The sequence below is a fragment of the Ambystoma mexicanum genome, chromosome 2p (genome assembly GCF_040938575.1).
Source record: "Ambystoma mexicanum isolate Mex_15411 chromosome 2p, UKY_AmexF1_1, whole genome shotgun sequence".
NCBI lineage: Eukaryota > Metazoa > Chordata > Amphibia > Caudata > Ambystomatidae > Ambystoma > Ambystoma mexicanum.
In genome coordinates, this window is record NC_090923.1 from 636,862,004 (window position 1) to 636,881,710 (window position 19,707).

The following is a 19,707-nucleotide window of genomic DNA, read 5'->3' on the forward strand; positions in this document are numbered from 1 at the left end:
CAGGGAACTCTGGTACAAGATAGCTCCCCTGCTGGATTTTCTGCCGGACGACAAGAGGGCGGAGGCCCTTGAGATCCTGCAGGAAGGTGAGGTGGCCTCGGACCACGCCATCACCGTGGCGACGGACATCGCCGACACTGGGTTCCGCCAGATGGGCAACGGCGTTTGCCTTCGACGTCGCGGATGGCTCAAGGCGACGGACTTTCGGCAGGACGTCCAGACCAGGGTCCTGGACATGCCCTTCGACGGGAACAACCTGTTTGGGAAGACAGTGGACGATTCCCTTCAGGCCATCAAGGCGGATACTGAGACGGCCCGGGCCCTTGGAGTACTGCAGCAACGGCGGACGCCCTTTCGGAGCGGCGGAGGCAAGGGCGCCTCCAAAGGTTCCGGCGGCGGTTTCGCTTCCTACCGTCAAGCGGCCCGCTCGTCGTCGCAAGAGGCCTACAGAGGACGAGGCAAGTCTGGCGGACCCCGCCGTCGTCGCCAAGGAGGCCAAGGCGGCAAGGCCGCGTCCAAGCAGGATTGAACCGGCCGTGGGGTCGGGCCCCCACCGAAGCACCCCGGTGGGAGGCCGGCTGGCGGGCTTCGTCAGCGTGTGGGAGTCCATCTCCACCGACCGTTGGGTGCTGGACGCCCTGGCCCGGGGCCATGTGCTCGAGTTTCAAAGAAGGTGCCCGCGCGTCCCCCCCGTGGCCAGGAAAGAACTTCACGTCCCTCAACTTCTCCTGGAGGTAAAGGCGATGCTCAGAAAGGGCGCCATCGAACTCGTCCCAAAGAGGCTTCGGGGCTCCGGAGTCTACTCGCGTTACTTCCTCGTGAAGAAGAAGACGGGAGGATGGCGCCCCATCCTGGACCTGCGACGCCTGAACAAGTTCATCAAGGCGCAGAAGTTCCGGATGGTCACCCTCCAGCACGTCCTGGGTCAGCTGGAGGAAGGAGACTTCCTATCGTCGTTGGATTTGGAGGATGCCTACTTCCACATTCCCATCCTGAAGGGGCACCGAAAATTCCTCAGATTCGTGGTCCAAGGGCGTCATTACCAGTTCAAAGCCCTTCCCTTCGGACTACGGTCGGCACCCAGGGTTTTCACCAAGTGCCTCGCACCGGTGGCGGCGCAGCTGCGCCGCGAGGGGATTCACGTCTACCCCTACCTGGACGACTGGCTCATCCGCGCCAAGACGAGGGAGCTCGCCGTGGTTCACACGGCAAGGACCGTCCAACTCCTCACGGACCTGGGATTCTCCGTGAACTACGCCAAATCCCACCTGTTGCCCGCGCAAGTCGCACTGTTTCTGGGAGCGAGGCTCGACACAGTGTCCCTTCTGGCCTCCCCGTCGGAGGAGAGGACCAGGACCATCTTGGGCAAGGTGCAACGGATGTTGGTGGCCGACGCGGCCAAGGTGAGGTCCATCAAGTCCCTCCTCGGGATGATGTCTTCCTGCATCTACCTCATTCCCATGTGCAGGCTCCGGATGCGCCCGTTGCAAGAGTTCCTGGATGCGCGCTGGATCCAGACGACGGGCAGCTTCGAGGAAAGGATCAAGCTCGACGAGAGTTTCCGACGAGCGATACGGTGGTGGGGCACCCGCGCGCATCTGACGGCGGGCATGGACTTCCAGACCCCAGCCCACCAGGTGACTGTGACCACGGATGCCTCCCTAGAAGGGTGGGGAGCGCACACCGAAAATCTGCACGCAAGGGGACTCTGGCTCCCGACGGAGAAGTCCCTGCATATCAACGTCCTGGAGCTCCGTGCAGTGTTTTGGGCCCTCAGGTCCTTCCTTCCGTCCCTCAAGGGCAAGGTGGTGAGGATCTTCACCGACAACACCACCACCATGTTTTACATCAGGAAACAGGGCGGAACCAGGTCCCCAGCGCTGTCCAAGGAGGCGCAGGACCTGTGGCATTGCGCCGTCGCCCAAGGGATTCTTCTGGTGCCGTTTCATCTGGCAGGGATAAAAAACACCATCGCCGACTCACTCAGCAGGGAGCTGCGCTCGTGCCACGAGTGGGAACTACGGCAGGATCTGGTGGATCGCCTCTTCCGACGGTGGGGCACACCCCTGATCGACCTGTTCGCGACGGCGACGAACACCAAGTGCCGGAGGTTCGCCAGCAGGTTTCCCCAGACGAGGAGCATGGGCGATGCTTTCTCGTTCCCCTGGGAGGGCCTGTTCCTCTACGCGTTCCCTCCCTTGCCTCTGCTGATCCGGCTCGTCAACCAGCTCAAGAGGTCACGGTGCAGGATGATCCTCGTCGCACCTGCGTGGCCGAGGCAGATATGGTTCCCGGACCTTCTGGACTTGTCGGCGTCCCCGCCAATCAAGCTGCCGGCGGACGCGGATCTACTCTCCAGGGAAGGAGGCGCCATCCTCCACCACGACCCGAAGTCGCTGAACTTGCAGGCCTGGCTCCTGCAGCGCTAGAGTTTGGAGGATACGACATACCGGCCGATTGCAGAGAGGTTCTTGCAAAGGCCAGGGCGTCCTCGACTCTTAAATGCTACGGACACAAATGGAAGAGGTTCTCTGTCTGGTGCCACGCACAGAAGATTAACCCTCTACGGATTACGGCTCCCCAAGTGCTGCCGTACCTGCTGACGCTGGCCAAAGCTGGTCTGGCACACGCGTCCATCAAGATTCATCTTGCTGCGATCTCCCGATACACCAGAACCACGGGCCGGACGTCCTTGTGGTCTCATCGTCTGGTGAAAGAGTTCATGAAGGGACTGTTCAGATCGTTCCCGCCGGTGAAGGCTCCGGCCCCGGCGGGGGAGCTCAACGTGGTGCTGACCAAACTCATGGGACCTCCGTTCGAGCCTCTGCACTCGGCCCCGTTGAAGTTTCTATCGTGGAAAACAGCTTTTCTCGTGGCCATAACATCCGCAAGACGAGTGGGAGAGATCCAGGCCCTTTCCTGCAAGGCCCCGTACTTGACTTTCCACGACACGAGGGTAGTGCTCAGGACGCACCCATCCTTCATGCCCAAGGTACCGTCGGACTTTCATCTCAACGAACCCTTGGTGTTACCTGTGTTCTTCCCGTCGCCTTCGTCGCCGGCTGAGAGGACTTTGCACTCGCTGGATGTAGCTAGAGCGCTGAAGTTCTACGTGGACCGCACGAAAGGTTTTCGGAAGACGTCACAACTCTTTGTGAACTTTGGACCTGTCAATCAGGGGAAGGCTCTCTCGAAGGCTTCCATCTCCAGATGGCTCTCCGGCTGTATCATGTACTGTCACCGGTTGGCAAACCGACCGCTGCCTGGCCGTCCGAGAGCCCATTCCACCAGAGCGATCGCAGCTACCACGGCGTTCCTATCTGGTGTGCCCCTGCTGGACATATGCAGGGCTGCTACGTGGAGGTCGACGCACACCTTCACGAAATTCTACTGCGTCGACCGGGATTCCAGGGAGGAGTCCAGGGTCGGCCAAGCAGTGCTGCGCAACCTGTTCGCCTGAGGTGAGCCTGGTGAGGAGGTAAGATGCTTAATGTTGAGTTGATGTGATGCTTAATGTTGAGCCTTTGCCACCTCCCGTGGTTGTGCATGTGTGTACTGCTATGTATTCTTTATTCATGAGCATGTGAATCCATGCCAGACCCCATGCTGGAGAAGGAACAAGTTACTTACCTGTAACTGTTGTTCTCCAGCATGGGTCTGGCATGGATTCACATGCGAACCCTCCCGCCTACCCCTCTGCGGCTCTTCACTTGGTCATACTGCCACTTCACGTGCTTCCAAATCTGAAGATGGCTGCCAGAGGCGGTGCTTAGGTAGAGGGCAGTCATTGGCTGTGGTCAGTATGACGCAGAGACCAGTGATTGGTTATTACTACGAAAGACAGATCAGAAACGAAACTGATACTGGTTTTTTCTTTACCGAGGATTCCCAGCCTGACGACGGGGAATATTCATGAGCATGTGAATCCATGCCAGACCCATGCTGGAGAACAACAGTTACAGGTAAGTAACTTGTTCCTTCCCGTCCATTGCCCACACCATCCGCCTGGGGGCTCCACTCCAGGAATTCCATCCAACCCCCAGTTCTTAATTCACCACATCACCTGTCCACTACCCCGCAGGCTCAGTCCCTTGTACTTCTGGAGTAAAGCCGACCATTCACCCTCCCTCACGAGCCTACGTCCCTCAAGGAAGCCGCAATGTTTTCCATCATAAAAAGGTCCTTTGCTTTGTCCACCCGTTCCTTCTGAGTGGGGAGCCTTTTCCTCTTCCAGCCAATAACCAAACAAGCTCTCGCGGCTAGCAACAGAAAGTGAGAACTGTGCAGGAGCGGCCCCCATTCATCCCCCACCTTATTTAGGCCAAAGAGCACCACCATACATTCCACGGTCCTACTAATACCTTCCACCTCGTGAATCCACCCCAACACCTCCTTCCAGTAGGCCTGGACTGCCTCGCAGGCCCACCACATATGCCAGTTGGAGGCCCGTTGAGCACACCCCCTCCAACAACGCAGGTCGACTCCTGATAACATCCCGGAGAGCCTCACCGGGTCCATCTGCCATCTGTGCAAGAGCTTGATCATGCCATGTAACTTGTACTGGCACGAGACAGTGGTCTTGTGCCGCTTTACACATTGCCACCTACTGGTCTTCCTCTATACCTTCCTGCATATCCTTTTCTCATCTGAGCCAGAGAAACTCTGTGTTAACACCCCTCGCAGCCTCCAGATCCTTATACAAGGTCAAAGTCAGACCCTTCTGACCCACCAGGCGCTCAAGCACCACTTCTACAGGGGACAGTTCCTGTTGCACCTTCTCCCGCCATCTTTCATCCGTCAAGACCCCCCGCAGCTGTAGGTAAAGAAAAATCAAAAGGTTTGTGAGCCCTAGTGCCACCTCTAAGTCCTCTGGTCCTGCAGAGCCCTCAGCCACTCACCTAGAGATACCAGCCGCAGAAGGTGGTTTTCCAAAGTGACCCACTGCTTTTGTGGGTACAATGTAAGATAGGGTACAAACACCCTCAACTGTGCCACCTTGTAGTACCACTCCAGGTCCGGCAGCCCTACACACCCCCTCAACTCTCTGGGCAGGACACAGGCTGTGATTTTAAACACTGTGTTTCTTTAGGTTATGGAGTCTAACCAACTCCATAGGCATCATCTTTTCCAATTGTGTCCCAAAGCACCTTCATTGCAGTGGCACAGAGGAGTCTTTCAGACTTCCCAAGGTTTAAATACCTTCTCTGGGATCAACTACTGTTTCCCAGAGCAGTAAAGTGAGATTGACTTTACTTAGCATTGTACTTGCTAGACCCAGCACGCCCTATCTTACAATAGAGTGCTGGAGGGGTTACTTACTATCCCGTGTCTAAATGCTCATGTAAAAAATGTTATGTTACCCTTTCCTCAATTGACTGGCTTTTGGCAGTGGATTCGTTTTGAACTACCTTGGTTTACATTTATCGTGACCGTTCGCTGCTCTGGTAAAGTTACCGCGGGAGCCATCTTTTTCAAAATGGCGTACAGCCGTCTTTGCTAAAATGGTGCTGGTCTTCTTTTCTCGCAGATCTTTGTGGGAAGGTCCTTCTAGAGAGTTTTTCTGCGCGCCAAACCAGGTTTGGTCTCTTTGTTCATTTCGCCTTTGGCACGGTTTCTGAGAGAAACCCGCCTCTGGTGCCCGAGTGTCTGGGGTAGGCAGGAAGTGATGGAGGTCCCCAAAACTCCCTGTACTTAGTCTCTTTCCTAGGAGACCCAAATGCACTCTGTGGTGATTGGTTGGCTAACTGTCCGCAAGGATAGCCACCCTGCTGGGTGAGTGACAGCTAGGCTGGAAAGAATGGGAGAGAACTGAATAAAAGGCAGGTTTTTTGGCTTGGAAAGCAGAGTCGACCACTGGACGAAGGAACCGAAGAAGAGCTTGAAGAGGACACCTGCTGCAACTCCTGGACCGTTGGTTTGCCCATTGAAGCCCTGCTGCAGTGACTACTTGCCAAGTTTGCATTGACAGAGAAGCCCCTGCAAAGACGACTTCTCCCTTTGAGTTGGTGGGACCAATCAACTCCAAAGTAAGCCACCTGGACACCCATCTCGGAGCTGGTTGAATTTCCTCAGAGTTGCTGCAGGAACCATATAGCCAGGGAGAGGGGCAACAGATTGTTTGCGTTACTTTTAAACTGGCCTAAAGCTCTTGGAAGATCCTCCAGACTCCCACGAAGCAGGACTGACCAAGCCTGAAACCCCTCAGCAGAGTGCGGGACCCCAGAATTAAGGACAGTCCACCTCGACAGCCAGGAACCGCGCTTATTGCTATTTGCTGTACCGCAAGGAGCTGAAATGCGAAACAGCCACTGAAAGTGAAGTTTGCTGGTTGCCAGTTTTGACAGTCCCAGTGCCGTGCAGGAGTACCCCGACGTCCTCCCTCTTGTCCCCACGACTGAGGCCGAGGAACAGTGAGATCTGCAGAGCTGCACAGGAACAGGAGTCATCAGCTGCATCTTTTCTTCTTTACCAAGGTACTGTAAAACAATCAGCTTGTTTAGTCTAGTTTAGTTTAGTGTGTTAGTGGTCCTACATTTGATTCTTCTTTTCATGAAAGACTCCTAAGAACTTGTGCAAAGACATTTCCATTTACTTACCCGAAGTGCTGCATCCTATACAAAGACTTTTGACCATTAACTTTGGCTTAGCCTATTTGAATTGAATGACTCTTCTAAGTGCTATCTGAAAGTATTTGCCCTGCTTATGAATATTTGTAATTTCTTGTGTTCTAATAACCCTTGCTTTTTACCAACTTTTAAAGAGTATTCTGAATGCCAACATTAAGGGATTAATGTCCCCAGCACCCTTGTTACTGAAGTCACTTGTGGGTGTAGGTTGTGTCTGTGGGCCATCCCAAAAGGGGCTTGTCTGATTCAGAAACTCAAAGTGTACAGTATTGAAGTATATGTGGGTGTTACTATTCAATTGCTCCCTTCTGAAGAAGGCTTTATAACTGACTGATGAATAAATTATGAATTGTTTATGCAAGAGAACTTGAGTGTAAGAGTTTATTTGAATACCTGTAACTGTGAATCTTTGTATAACTCCACTACAGCTCACATTTCCCCTCTTGAGATAAGCCTTCCTGCTCAACACGCTACCAAAACTGTGCAGTACAAGCTTATACCAAAGGTTGGGTTGCCTATACCTGCAGTCATAGTTGTTTGTAGTGTTCCCAGAGGGTACTGCATTCAAACTTTGCTTAACAATAAGGGCCTGCACACCTCCCCCAATAACACCCCAAAACCACATCACTAAATTAGTACTGCTCCTGATTAGCGGAGTATACAGTGGCCACAGTTAAAGGAGAGCCCCCTCCCCTAGCTTTCCTTGAACCACTAGAACCCTCCCCCACAGGAAGGTCTTCTCTTTGGGCTCAAGAAGTTTCACATCGCTGTGAATAAGTATTCCTATTCCCCCTCCCCTCCACTTTTCATCTCACCGGAGCACCAGTGAGACAACTCCACCAGCCCACATGGGATACGCCTCTCCACTGAAGTATCGGGTCTCCTGCAGCATCAGGATGTCTAACCTTTGCCTGCAGGAACTTGCGAGCGACCAGTGCCTGCTTCGTGGGAGAGTTGAGTCCCTTCTCATTGAAAGAACCCCACCTTCAAACATCGCCCCCCGGGGGCCTATCGTATATCACGTCAGCCATTACATAGTCGGGTAAAATACCCTACCAATGTTCATCTCTGAGCCTGCCACCCTCAACCAGCCTTCCCTGCTTGTCTGCCCCTTGTCCACCATCGCCCTACCAACTCCACCCCCCTGTCCCACCCTCACTTCCCCCTAAATACACACCTCCCCCAACCCACGAGATGCCCCAACCACTAACTAGGGTAGCAACAGTGCTCATCCCCCTCCCCAACCAACTCCATGAAAAAACAGAATTCATTCAGCCCCATTAACACTGGAAACCGAGCACAAACCTTATGTAACAACCACCATTACCACAACTCCAGTCGTCCCCTCTTAAGTGACCCAAAGTTCACATATAACCCCTCACATCGGCAGAGAGGGGATGTTTAAACGCCTGTTCTTTCCGCTTCTGGCCACTTCTACCGCCTGCCAACTCCTTTAGGGCCCTGGGGCCTACGATCCTTCTGCACTGCATCCTGTGTTGCCACCGGTCGCCACTCAAGTCCTGCAAATATGCTAATGCCCCCTCTGCCTCCTCTTTAGTTGTAATTCAGAAATCCTCGCTTCCCTTTTCGAAGGTGAGGGAGAAGGGAAAGCCCCAGTGGTAGCATATGCTGTGCTCTCAAAACCAGTGGGTCAGGGCCCTGCACTCCCATCTTCTGGTCAGAGTAAAAGCAGATACATCAGGGTAGATGGCTACTCTTGCCTCCTCATAGGTCATTTCTGGGTGCCTCCTGGCCTTATCCGGAATCAGCACCCTGTCCTTGTAGTTATGGCACGTAGACAGGATGGGTTGCTGCTCCACAGGAGGGGCTCCTGCCCCATGCACCCTATCAAAGCTGATGTCCTTTAGCTCCTCCCCATCCTCCTCGAACAGGGCTCTGATGATGGAGTTTACCTTCAGCTTCAGTCCCAGAACACCCTTGCATTCCCCCTCCTTGACCCCCCAGTATGCAGACATTACATCGCCTCTCCCTATTTTCCAAGTTGTCTACCTTGAGGGAGACCTCATATTCCTTGTCCTCCAACTACCTCATTTGTGCTTCCATCCTAGGAGATCCACTGACTGCTTGTAATTGTCCAACACCTCCACCTTCTGCTCCAGCTTTTCCCCTCTGCCCCCCCCCCCCCAGGGACTGTATGGAGCCCTGAAAGTTTCTTCTAATAGATCTTATTTTGCCCAGCAAAGCGTTAAAATCTGTCTTTGTAACCATTTTCTCCCCCATCAGCATTGCCACCAGCTGTCTCTCCACCCCCGCTGTACCTCAGAGCTCCACTAAAGTACTCTGGGAGTTGACTGCCGCCCACCTTCCACCCCCGGCACGCTCACTGCACCCACTGTTTGTTGCCGTCGGCCCCCGTACACCGCCTCCACGCCAGAGCAAACCGGCTAATGCCCGCCTTCTCAGACAAGGCCTCAGTGCTGCAACTAGGGCGCAGCTCGCTCAATCGTCTCTGGACCACAGGGAAGCCCACGCCAGGCTGCAGGTCCTCGCTTCTCCCCGCTCTGCCTATGTGTCAGATAGGCCACGGGCGCTGGCACCTCTCCACCGCAGCGGGCACGGAGCTGACTGCTCCGCGACTGCACCACCAGCCACCACAGGGGTTTACCCCCACCTCGGGGCCACTACAGGGGCAACAGCACAGGCTGGCTGTACCGTGTTGCCAAGTTTAGGCCGGGGCAGGATTGGAGCCTGACGTTCAGGCTGCCATCTTGCCTTTTGCCCATAGCGGTCTCCGGTTTCTGTCCTCTTGACATGCCAGCCATCAGGTGGATGAAGTAATGGGATGAAGCCCTGAGCTCCAGCAATGGAGGTTTTTCATTTGTTGCAGGCCGTTGGGTGACCAAGATGAATCTGGACTCCCAACCTCTGTTCTTACTTTGGGTATGGGTCACTGATGTGCATTTCATTGTGTATTGTTTTTAAGGACTGAAGTACTGTGTTCATAATCAAATTTGATTTCATTCTTTTTCTTTCAGTATGACTGGTACACCAAATCCACTTCCACAATTGTTGATGTTGTGCACCAGCAAAATGAGGGTGAGTGATACTCTGCCTCACACAGTTCGATCCTTGCAGTAACTGCACCGGTTTAAAGACTATGTTGAAGCACTCAGCTAGCCATGAAACCATTAATAGAAGTTGCAAATCTGGATTTCCTCTATTGTCATGATGCTAAATTAAAAACACCATCTTGTTTCTGTGGTTACCTAAACATCATCGCCGAAGGCATATGCATGAGAGCTCCATCACAAAATTAGTTGCGGATAATTGGGACAGGCTAGTCAAACATAAAGGAATTACAACCTACCCATCCCCCTTCACACCATTATTTAATAATAGAGAGCTTGAGAGGGGGGCATTCAGGAGGTGGCGGGAGGGGGGGCTGCTGTAGAATGCGAGATATGTTTATAGGGGGGGAAATCAACACCTTTTTAGACTGCAAAGGGATTTCGCAGTAGGGGAGGGCAGGGTAGGGGGAGAGATTGAGATATTCCCAGCTTCACCACTGGCTCCTATATCCCACGAACAGGGAGGCGGCAATTAGATCTCCAACCCCTTAGAGAAATTCCTTATGACCAATGATGGCTCGAAAGGCCTAATCTCCCAGCTTTACAGAATTCTTGACAAAGCTACCTTAAGGCCACAGTGGAAAGATGGGAACGTATCTTGGGCAGGGAGATGGAGAAGAGGGAATGGGAGAAAGTTTGCTAAAAAATCCCTAAACTAGGGCGAGCCTCACAACTTCGGGAAACCTGGTATAAAATACTGTTCGGGTGGCACTATACTCCAGCGCGCCTATGCAGGATTTACCCCGAGACAACAGGAATATGCTGGAGGGGCTGCGGGCAAGAGGGCACAGCGGAACATGTCTGGTAGAGGTGCCCAAAAATAGCCCCATTTTGACAGTCATCAATCAAGCGATTGAACAGACGTTCGGGTCACGGGGAAGTATGCCCCTGGAATGGTCCTTACTGGGCTTGTGGCCAAAAGAAATGATAGGTGAACCAAAGGGGAGGGAAAGAGCGCGGGTAATGCTAACCTAGCTGGGATGACACTTATTGCCCAGAGATGGAAGAGTTCAAACATACCGACATTCCAGGACTGGTTGCGTAAAGTGTGGGAGTTGGTCGCAATGGAATGGGCTACATATGCAATGAACAATGCACAATGCAGTACAGAACTTTTGCGAGTGGGGTGAGGTTCTCACCTTTCTCATCTTTCTAAGAGACGATTTCAGAATTGGTTGGCGCCCGCAACGCATCAGGCTTCTGGATCTGGAATGACCTCAAAGAGACTCTACGAGGTGACGGGGATCGTCGGAAAAACCAAGACAGCGCCGAGGAAGGTGGGAGGCGGGACGCTGGGGATTGTTTTGTTTGTTAAAAAAATCAATAAAAAGAGTTTTTTTTAAAAAAACATCTTGTTGAAAGTACACAATTCCTGTGAGACTAATTGTGAAATCAAAATAATATTGAATCTACAAGACATTTTCTCTGCGCCAACTAAAAAGCTTTCTTTCCAAATGTCCCTTGTGAGTACGTCTACCAGAACTGTCTAGGCGTTGTATACATTGGTCTGAAATAGCTCAGATAAGAGCTGATTAGTAAAGCCCATCGAGTACTACCAGCCACCCAATACTCAGAGGGTGGATATTCATAAACCTGCTTAAGAAAAAATACCATTTAATAATATTGGTGTATTCTTCAAGAAGAATCTTCACAAATCCAATGCTAATGTGATACACCTTATTCATTTATGTTTCTAAGCATGTTTATGCTTCACACACATTACTGTTCCACACTACTCAGATTGAACATCAAAATCTACAGCTTCCATTCCTGCAATTTAATAGTAGGATTGAAATATATTTTTCTTTGCAGTGGAGTCCAAGTCACTAATTTTACAGTTGTGTCTAATTGTATGTTGAGAATGATTCTTCTCCTGCAGGATGGTAACATTTAACTGACTTGCAGGGAATGATTTTGCCTCCACATTGGAGGCTCATGTAATTGGGCACTTTACAGACAGCTGTTATTTGCCTGCAAACGTCCAAACACATCTGCTCTGATACTATGTCACGTCCCGAATGCAAATCAAATGGCAAAACCACACTTATATGGTCTCTTTAACGTATATCCACATTAGAAGAATGTTTATGGATGTTATGCTCCAATACCCAATGCATAATGTTGGCCTCCATTTTTTTTTATCCCCACCACCTTTCTTGCATCTGTGTGTTTGGGGTGCCGAGTACAAATCATCAATAGAACGGACTGAAGCGCATAGAATTGCGTAACGTATAAAGTATGGTTTGGAACGCAGATAACGCTTAAAGAACATTTAACCCACAATGACTGGAGTACGCATGGCGAACTAGAGCGCACAGAATGAACTCGAACGCACGCGGCAAGCCGGAATGCATGAATGCGTGACCGAAATATATGGAACCGACTGGGATGCATGGAGTGGATAGGAGTGCATGGAACGGACTGGAGCACGCGACGCATATAGTATGATTTGGAATGCAGAGAATATCTGAAAGGGTATATAACCCATCTTATCCCACCACCACGCTTACTCTCTCCTTACATCACCACTCAACTAGAACACAGTGATACTGTGACACCATTCGGTATAAGTGTTCTCATACCAACACTCGCCGCTCACTCCACATCATTCTAAGTAATCACTGCTGGTAACACACCCCCCTGCCAGGCGTTCTCCTCAGGCCTAACGCAGCCACATCCACTCTGGATAAATCCTGCCAGAACTAACACATACCCCTGACCTCTCAACCAGCACACCTACCTCTAGAATGCAGCTATTACACGGATACCGCACGAGCTGCACACATACCAGGTGCCCACATGCACCCTTTTGACTCTCTCTACTCTCTCTACTGATATGAACTTCGGTTCCCAAGGGCGTTCAACCAACCAGCACACCTACCGCTAGAATGCAGCTATTACACGGATACTGCATGAGCTGCACACATACCCGGTGCCCACATGCACCCTTTTGACTCTCTCTACTCTCTCTACTTATATGAACTTCGGTTCCCAAGGGCGTTCAACCTACCAGCGCCTTCAGACCATACCAATGGTGTATATAAGGCGCTATATAAATGCAAAATAACAATAACAATAAATAATATATTGGTCTTACCAGCCTCTAAAGCTAGGAATACCTTAACTTTCTTACTTTTTGCTGGAAAATAATGTATGTATGCCTTGCCTTACAGTCACAAATGTAATCATAGTTTACCTCTGAAACATTTATTTACTCTGCATATTCTGATACATTTGCCATGTATAGAGAAAGGTAAATATTAATTATTTGCACACCTGATCTCAAAGACAAGGAAATTGTGTTTGCAATTCTTTATTTTCCCATAATGTTTAGCATTTTGTGTAGGTCAGTTTTAAAATAAAAAAAATATAAATCATATGAAATGTGAAAAGAAACACATTACAAACGAATCCAAGTTCTCCAGTCACAAAGCTCACACGAAGAACTGCATTAGTGCATTACTGAGGGAAATGTGAGTGAGTAAGTAAAAACATTTTTAGGCACACTAATCATCTTGGGGCACTAACCATTGCTATGGAGTGGGTGAGGCCTGTGGGTCAAGAGTTACTATAGAAGAATAGGTGTGCCTTAATGTTCCTACTTATAGATGTGATATTGGCATTAAGACTTCTCAGTGGGCAAACAATTCTAGAGCTTGGGGCCCTGAACTAAGGCCCAATCTGCTCTATGCCAAAAGAGGACAATAACTAGAGTGTGGGCCTGGATGCAAAGACCAGGTGGACGTACACGACATCCTTTTCTTTTCCAAGTACAACATGCCATCTGCATTTAGGCATTTATACAAGAATAACACACAACCAAAATGATGATGCAGTTGGAGAAAGAAGAAAGGAATTGCTAAAGATACGTTTTATTAAAAACTCCACATTTATTAGCACAAAATGCGAGACTCATTAATGACATCAGTAAATTTCTATTGCATCCAGAAAATGAAATGTGAAATACTCAATCGTGCACTCTGTCACATACATTGTCTGATTAGTTTTAAATATGTGGCTTTTCAATCTCTGTATTTGACCAAGAGGTGATTTATTGTGGTGCAAACATTACTTTGCTCTTTTTACCTGATTGCAGTGGGTCCTGTTGCTAGTTCACATGCTTTATTATAGGGGATGATTTAAAATTGACAGCACTCCTTCCTGCGTTCTGAAGGACTGCTAGTTCTTGTCACATTTTGTTAAAAGCTTTCTTTTTCAGCTAAAGATGTATTAATACTTCATGTTTGTTTATTAACTTCTGATTTTCTTTGACTCTTAGGTAACTTTACGGGCATTTACTCGCTCAGGCTTCCTGGGTTTTGCTGGTCTGCTGACAGTCAGAGGGTCCTTTTCGATTCCCCACAGCGGAGTCGGCAGGTAAAGTGAACAGGATTAAGGTGATCAGAAGGAACAGCATATACATGTTGATTAATACAAAGAACATCTGGATGGTTGTTGGCATGTATCTACTTTGTTTCTTCAGATTACAGTAATTTAAAAAATATCAAACTGTTTGGTAAGGCAGTTTTTGTACCACCCTCTGTTGAGGGCACTAGGCCCACTAACATTAATGGTACTATTAAGGATTTCCAAAATCAGCCCCGGGGGGAGGATTTTGGGAGGCTACCTTATTATGGTGAACAGTGAGACGCTGAGGGATTGGCAAAAGCCAATCAAAATAGGTAGCATAGCGGAAAGGCTTAGTCTCGGGAATAGTGTGAGAATGGTCTAGGGGTACAATGAGTTCACACAGAGCAACACCAGTAATTCCAGTTTGACAGGCAAGTATAACAATGCCATTATTTATTAGGCCTTTAGATTACACACTAAGCAGATAAAGCTTCTAGTCAAATATCACGTAGAACCTTATAAAACAGATCTATACATTCACCTTTCGGGGAAATCGAATAGCATTTAATTCAATTACCAGTGTGTTAGGAACAATTTTCTTTTTGCAACTTTCCCTCCATAGTTTTCTATTTTTGCAATGTTTTTGATCCTGTACTAACTTTTTGAAGTGAAGTAAAGCCATCAGCTTCTACTCTCGCCTTTTGCCCGTTTGTTATGGGGAAACTGACTAGTGCTTCACACTATCAGTACTGGGAAACTTTGTTTCCCTTTTGAATTCTTTTATTCTTACGTTGCACACAGCACCTTACTGAGCAGTACAATGGGAAATTCTTTGGTTACTTTTATATGTGCCTAAAGGCAAACTGGTGGCAGCAGTTACTTTTTTACCTTTTTTTTCTTTATTATCATCATGCACGTTTGCGTTTAACGGATATGGCTACTAAATGAAGCTAGTGCCCTAAAATGGCTGTGCCATGAGATTTTGGCTTGATCTTTGGTTCAATTGTAGTTTGGCCTTCTTCCTCCCTTCCCAGGTCAGGAAATACCTTATAAGGTCATGCACTTGCCCAGGAAAGCTGCTGCAGCCATTCCGAGCAGAGCTTTAGAACCTTGGAGATCGTCAGCTTTTTACACAGGTTGCCTGCTCCTGCATTTTGAGCCGTCTCACTCTACGGGAAGCTGTGCTGGGCATGTTGCTGTGTTCGACACTGGGCGCTTGCCTATCGTCGCCAGCCGCAGTGGCCTTCATTGAATCCTTTTTTCAAAGTAGTACTTTTTCTGAATGAAACTTTTTTTTCTCCATAATTTGTATCAATTTTCTTTGTACCCTTCTCATACATAAGATGTAATGCTTCCATTTCTGTAAAGTTCAGTACATGTGTATATTGCTCTTGGCCTGTGGTTCCCAAATAATGTAATAGCAATGATTTTCTTATTTCCACATTTTGGGAAAGATTTTACTGTTTGCTGCCATCTTTGAGTGGTGAAGGTTTGTCAAAATATGCCATTTTATTAAAGTAAAAGGTTGGATAAACCCCTCCCTATACCTACCTTAACGATGCTTTCCCTGCCTAAAGTAACCTTAAGGAAGCACTCTAACAAAGGATATCTGTCCCTCACACTTATACTTACAATAAATCAATGAGGTAATGCATTGCAGTTCAAAGGCAACAAAACTACTATAACAATTGAATTTTTAATATGACAACAGTCTCTCCTTATAGTCTGTGTGAATTCCCCTTTCCCAGATTAATGGCAGGATTCTGCTCCACAGTTCCAAAAGAAACAAGGCAATCCTGGGTTTTAACGAGGTTCCAACACAGTTCTTTGTGACTCCAGCTTGACAACAGAAGGTTCCAAAACTCCAGTGATTCAACAAAGAAAAAAGAAAGGTTATTTCTCTTAGATTCAGAATTATCCTCGTCACATAACAAATATTTTCTCACCCATGGTACAGTTTAATAAACACCCTTGAACTGTGATCACTTGTGTCTGTCTTTACGGTTGCTACCATGAGTTCCTTACATATGGTGTCAGTCGTGTGATGTGACTCAATTGAAACTAAATGGTGAACCCTACAATTTCAAAAACTTAGTCCGAGAGCTTCTAACCCTTCCATTGCCACCAAGGAATCAATAGGTTTGATATCTGTAGCTGTAGGGAAGCTATTATCCCCCCTGGGAAAAGAGGAATGATTCTTACAGACTTGGTTTTAATACCCCCTCCGGGGTGTTATATAAGATTGGCCCCAACATTTGGCCTAACCTGGAAGCTTGGGGTAGATGTTTTAGCAGGTGTCATCGATCCAGACTTCCGCAGAGATGTAAAGGTTCTCTTACAGAATCATGGTGAGATCCTCTTTGAAGTATATTGTGGAGACCAAATTGTTCAAGGAATTTTGGAAAGAGCTCTATTTCCTCAGCTTAAAGAAAGTGAACCAGACAAAACAGAAAGAGGTACCTTAGGCTTTGGGGAAGCAAATAAACTTTTTAACATCAAAGAAAAGAAGGGAGATGAGCCTACCATCTATCCCGACCTAGCCTTCACCCAGCGAAATGATCCAGCCCTCGCTGAAGCTTTCTACAAGCTATTGTAGGAGGAGAAGGCTTAGAGAAAGGAAGCCACTTTTTCTTCTTAAACAAGGATTACTTTCTAGAAGAGCGACATCTAAGGAAGGCTTAATAAAGACACAGTTGGTAATACCCAAGATCCACTGAAAGGTCGTGCTGGAGATTGCGCATTCCCATCTTACCGGGGGGCACTTAGGACAGTCTAGAACCCAAGCAGATATTAGTATGAAGACATTTATCCAGACGTGCAAAGTCATTCCCTATGCAAAATAATACCAAACAGCAAATCCTTAAACACCTCCAACCGTACTTATCCAGGGTCGGCTTTCCCAAAGAAATGCTAACCGATCAGGGTTTGAATTTTATGAGTAAGTTTATGTCAAAGAGCTACTCCATATTACCACCTTGCAAACTTGTGTGTGCCATCCACAAACCGATGGCTTGGTAGAAAGATTCAATAAAACTCTGAAGTCAATTCTATGGAAATATGTAGATAAGGGCAGGAAAAACTGCGACCAAATGATCCTGTGGGCACTATTTGCAGTAAGGAAAAACCCTCAGGCTTCCACAGGTTTCTCTCCTTTTTAACTGATCTATTGTAGAGAACCTAGAGATGTCCTGGACATGCTCAGGGAAATCTGGGAAGAATGAGAAGAGGCACCATTTCCATCTCTCAAACCACCACCACAATGCGAGAACATAGGAAATTGGTTCGAGATCTAGTCAGTACTCATATGGAAAAGGCCCAGAGCCAACAAAAATCCACTTACGACAAGAAGGTGAGCTTAATCCAGCTAAATGCAGATTGGCCCAGTCAGCTGTAAAATATCTCAGCTGCTTTGTAGGGAATGGGAATGTACAGCCTCAACACGAGAAGGTGAAAGCTGTTTTAGATACACCAAAATCCAAGTACAAAAGAGATCTTAGAGCTTGTCTTGGGCTAATAGGATATCACCATAGGTTTATCCCCAACGTTTTATACAAAACAGCTAGGCTGACCGATACACTCAGGAATGCTGAACCCCAGAAACTTCATTGGAATGACGAGGATGATATATGTTATAACACCTTAAAAACAGACTCGGTGCCAGATCCCAATCCTGAAAGTAGTTGTCACGCGTTCCCCTTCGTGGCATCTTTATTTATTTATTTATTTTTATTTTATTTTATTTTATATCTATGGAACATACGGAAATTAGGATGTCATTGAATGTTCCACTGTCCTGCTCTCACTTCCTGGTGTATGGGTTTAGTCTATTTCCCTTATGGTATCTTTTTCCTTAAAGCCACGCCCCCACGTTTCCTTCAGTGCGTTGTAACCCTCTGCTTTACCCTGGGTTTCCGCGATGTGCTTCGTTTACCTTCCCACTGCCTTTTGCTACTCCCTCTGCGACTCGTTATTCTTTCGGTGGCTCTCTTGTGGGCTGTCCGCGCTCCAACATCCGCGGAGCTCTCTTGTTGGTCTTTGGGCCCCATCTCCTCTTGGTGCCTGACTCTTCCCCTCCTTCGGTGACTTCTGGTATCGGGCTTTACTACTCTGGCATTTTCCTTGTCTATTTTTCCGGGTCTCTACCCGTCTCGATTTTCTGCCTTTCTACTATCCGTGGTTCTTCTGCCATTGCCTTATTTCCTTTTTTTGTCTGTTTCCTTTCTTATTCTATCTTTCTTTATTCTTCCTTATTTTCTTACGTTCTTGTTTCTGTACCCTTTATACTTTCTCTGAGATTCCTGGTATCCGAGGGCTTACATTCCACAATTGCTTCCCGGACTCTAATGGGAAAGCATTTTGACTTCTTGGAAATCACTGTACTTCTCCTGTTTTACAACCCTGTGACAGACAAACTTTCAGCTGACTGGTCTCTACGCTTGGATACCCATCTACAACTTATCACGTCATCTGGCTTCTGTGATCAGTCACAGCGCCACAACACCCCTGAGAGGATTTTTCTGGCGTGGGCTTTTTCCTCTCATTTGGCTCTGGCGGGAAGGGGCCCCTTGCCGGTCTGTTTTATAGAGATGGCAGCGTGGCGTGTATCCGAGGGAAACCATACCTCTACAAGAAAAAAACATCTGATACAAAGGAGGAAGGGGAAACATTACACACCATCCTCAGAAAATTCAGGTTAGAAGGAGGGGGAGAACAGAGTGTGTTACAATCCAGAGTCTGCAAAACAGGACAGCAAGTTCACTGAACTTACAGAGCGGGATAGTAGTCGACTTCTCTAAAGAGTTAATATTGCAGTCTGACGCTTCCCTTACAGCGTTAGGAGCAGTCCTGTCCCAAGTTTGCGACAGATTAGAACACCCCGTCTTATTTGCTAGTCGCAAGCTTTTCCCACGTGAAAGAAATTACTCTGTGTTGGAACTAGAGGCTCTGGCCATCAAGTGGGCCATTAGCCATCTTAGATACTACCTATTAGGAAGAAAGTTCACACTCGTTACAGACCACTCACCCCTAGTTTGGATTAGCCAATGCAAAAATTCCGACCCTCGTGTCATGCAATGGTTTCTCGACCTACAACCCTGTTGTTTCACTGTGGAACACTGAAAAGGCAAAGATCTGGGAAATGTAGACTTCCTTTCCCGGTTCCCCTGTGAAACAAATGCGGCTACATCGCATGGAGCAAGGGTATGTGAGAATCCTGAAGGTGTCTCACCCGCTAGTCCCCGGGGATCTGTCATCCAGGTGGCCAGGACACATCCATAGCTATTGGAGCCAGTTGTTGGGGGTTGACCAGTGCGCGAGGATCACCTGGATGGGGGGTCCTCGGGGAATGGAAGGGGGACACTGACAGGTGAGACGTGGTACCCCCTTCCTTATAACACCATGTCCCCATCCTACCCCATAGGAATTCAGAAGTTCTACCCCTAAACCCCCTTTTCCGGCATGAACACTTTCTTACACGTGAAAGACAACAGACTTAACACCAGAGCCGTTTACCTGACGAGGGTCAGGCAGAGTCAGGCATTTGACAATAACTATGCACACCTGACGGCCCTTTCCCTTCCCCACAGGGATAAAAGGCAAAGCGCAAGAGCACACAGAGAGCAAGGCTGAGCGCTCAAGGAACC

General features: G+C 48.4%; 1 protein-coding gene across 2 annotated transcripts in view; it reads left to right on the plus strand.

Moving 5' to 3' along the window:
* LOC138566630 (acylamino-acid-releasing enzyme-like) overlaps positions 1-19,707 on the plus strand; it is a 1,701,869-nt gene that overhangs the window by 749,700 nt on the left and 932,462 nt on the right. For both annotated transcript variants that reach the window (XM_069644170.1, XM_069644171.1), the window contains exons 12-13: positions 9,623-9,683; positions 13,995-14,092. In XM_069644170.1, the coding sequence (XP_069500271.1) occupies positions 9,623-9,683; positions 13,995-14,092 (159 nt within the window). The remainder of the gene's footprint in view (positions 1-9,622; positions 9,684-13,994; positions 14,093-19,707) is intronic.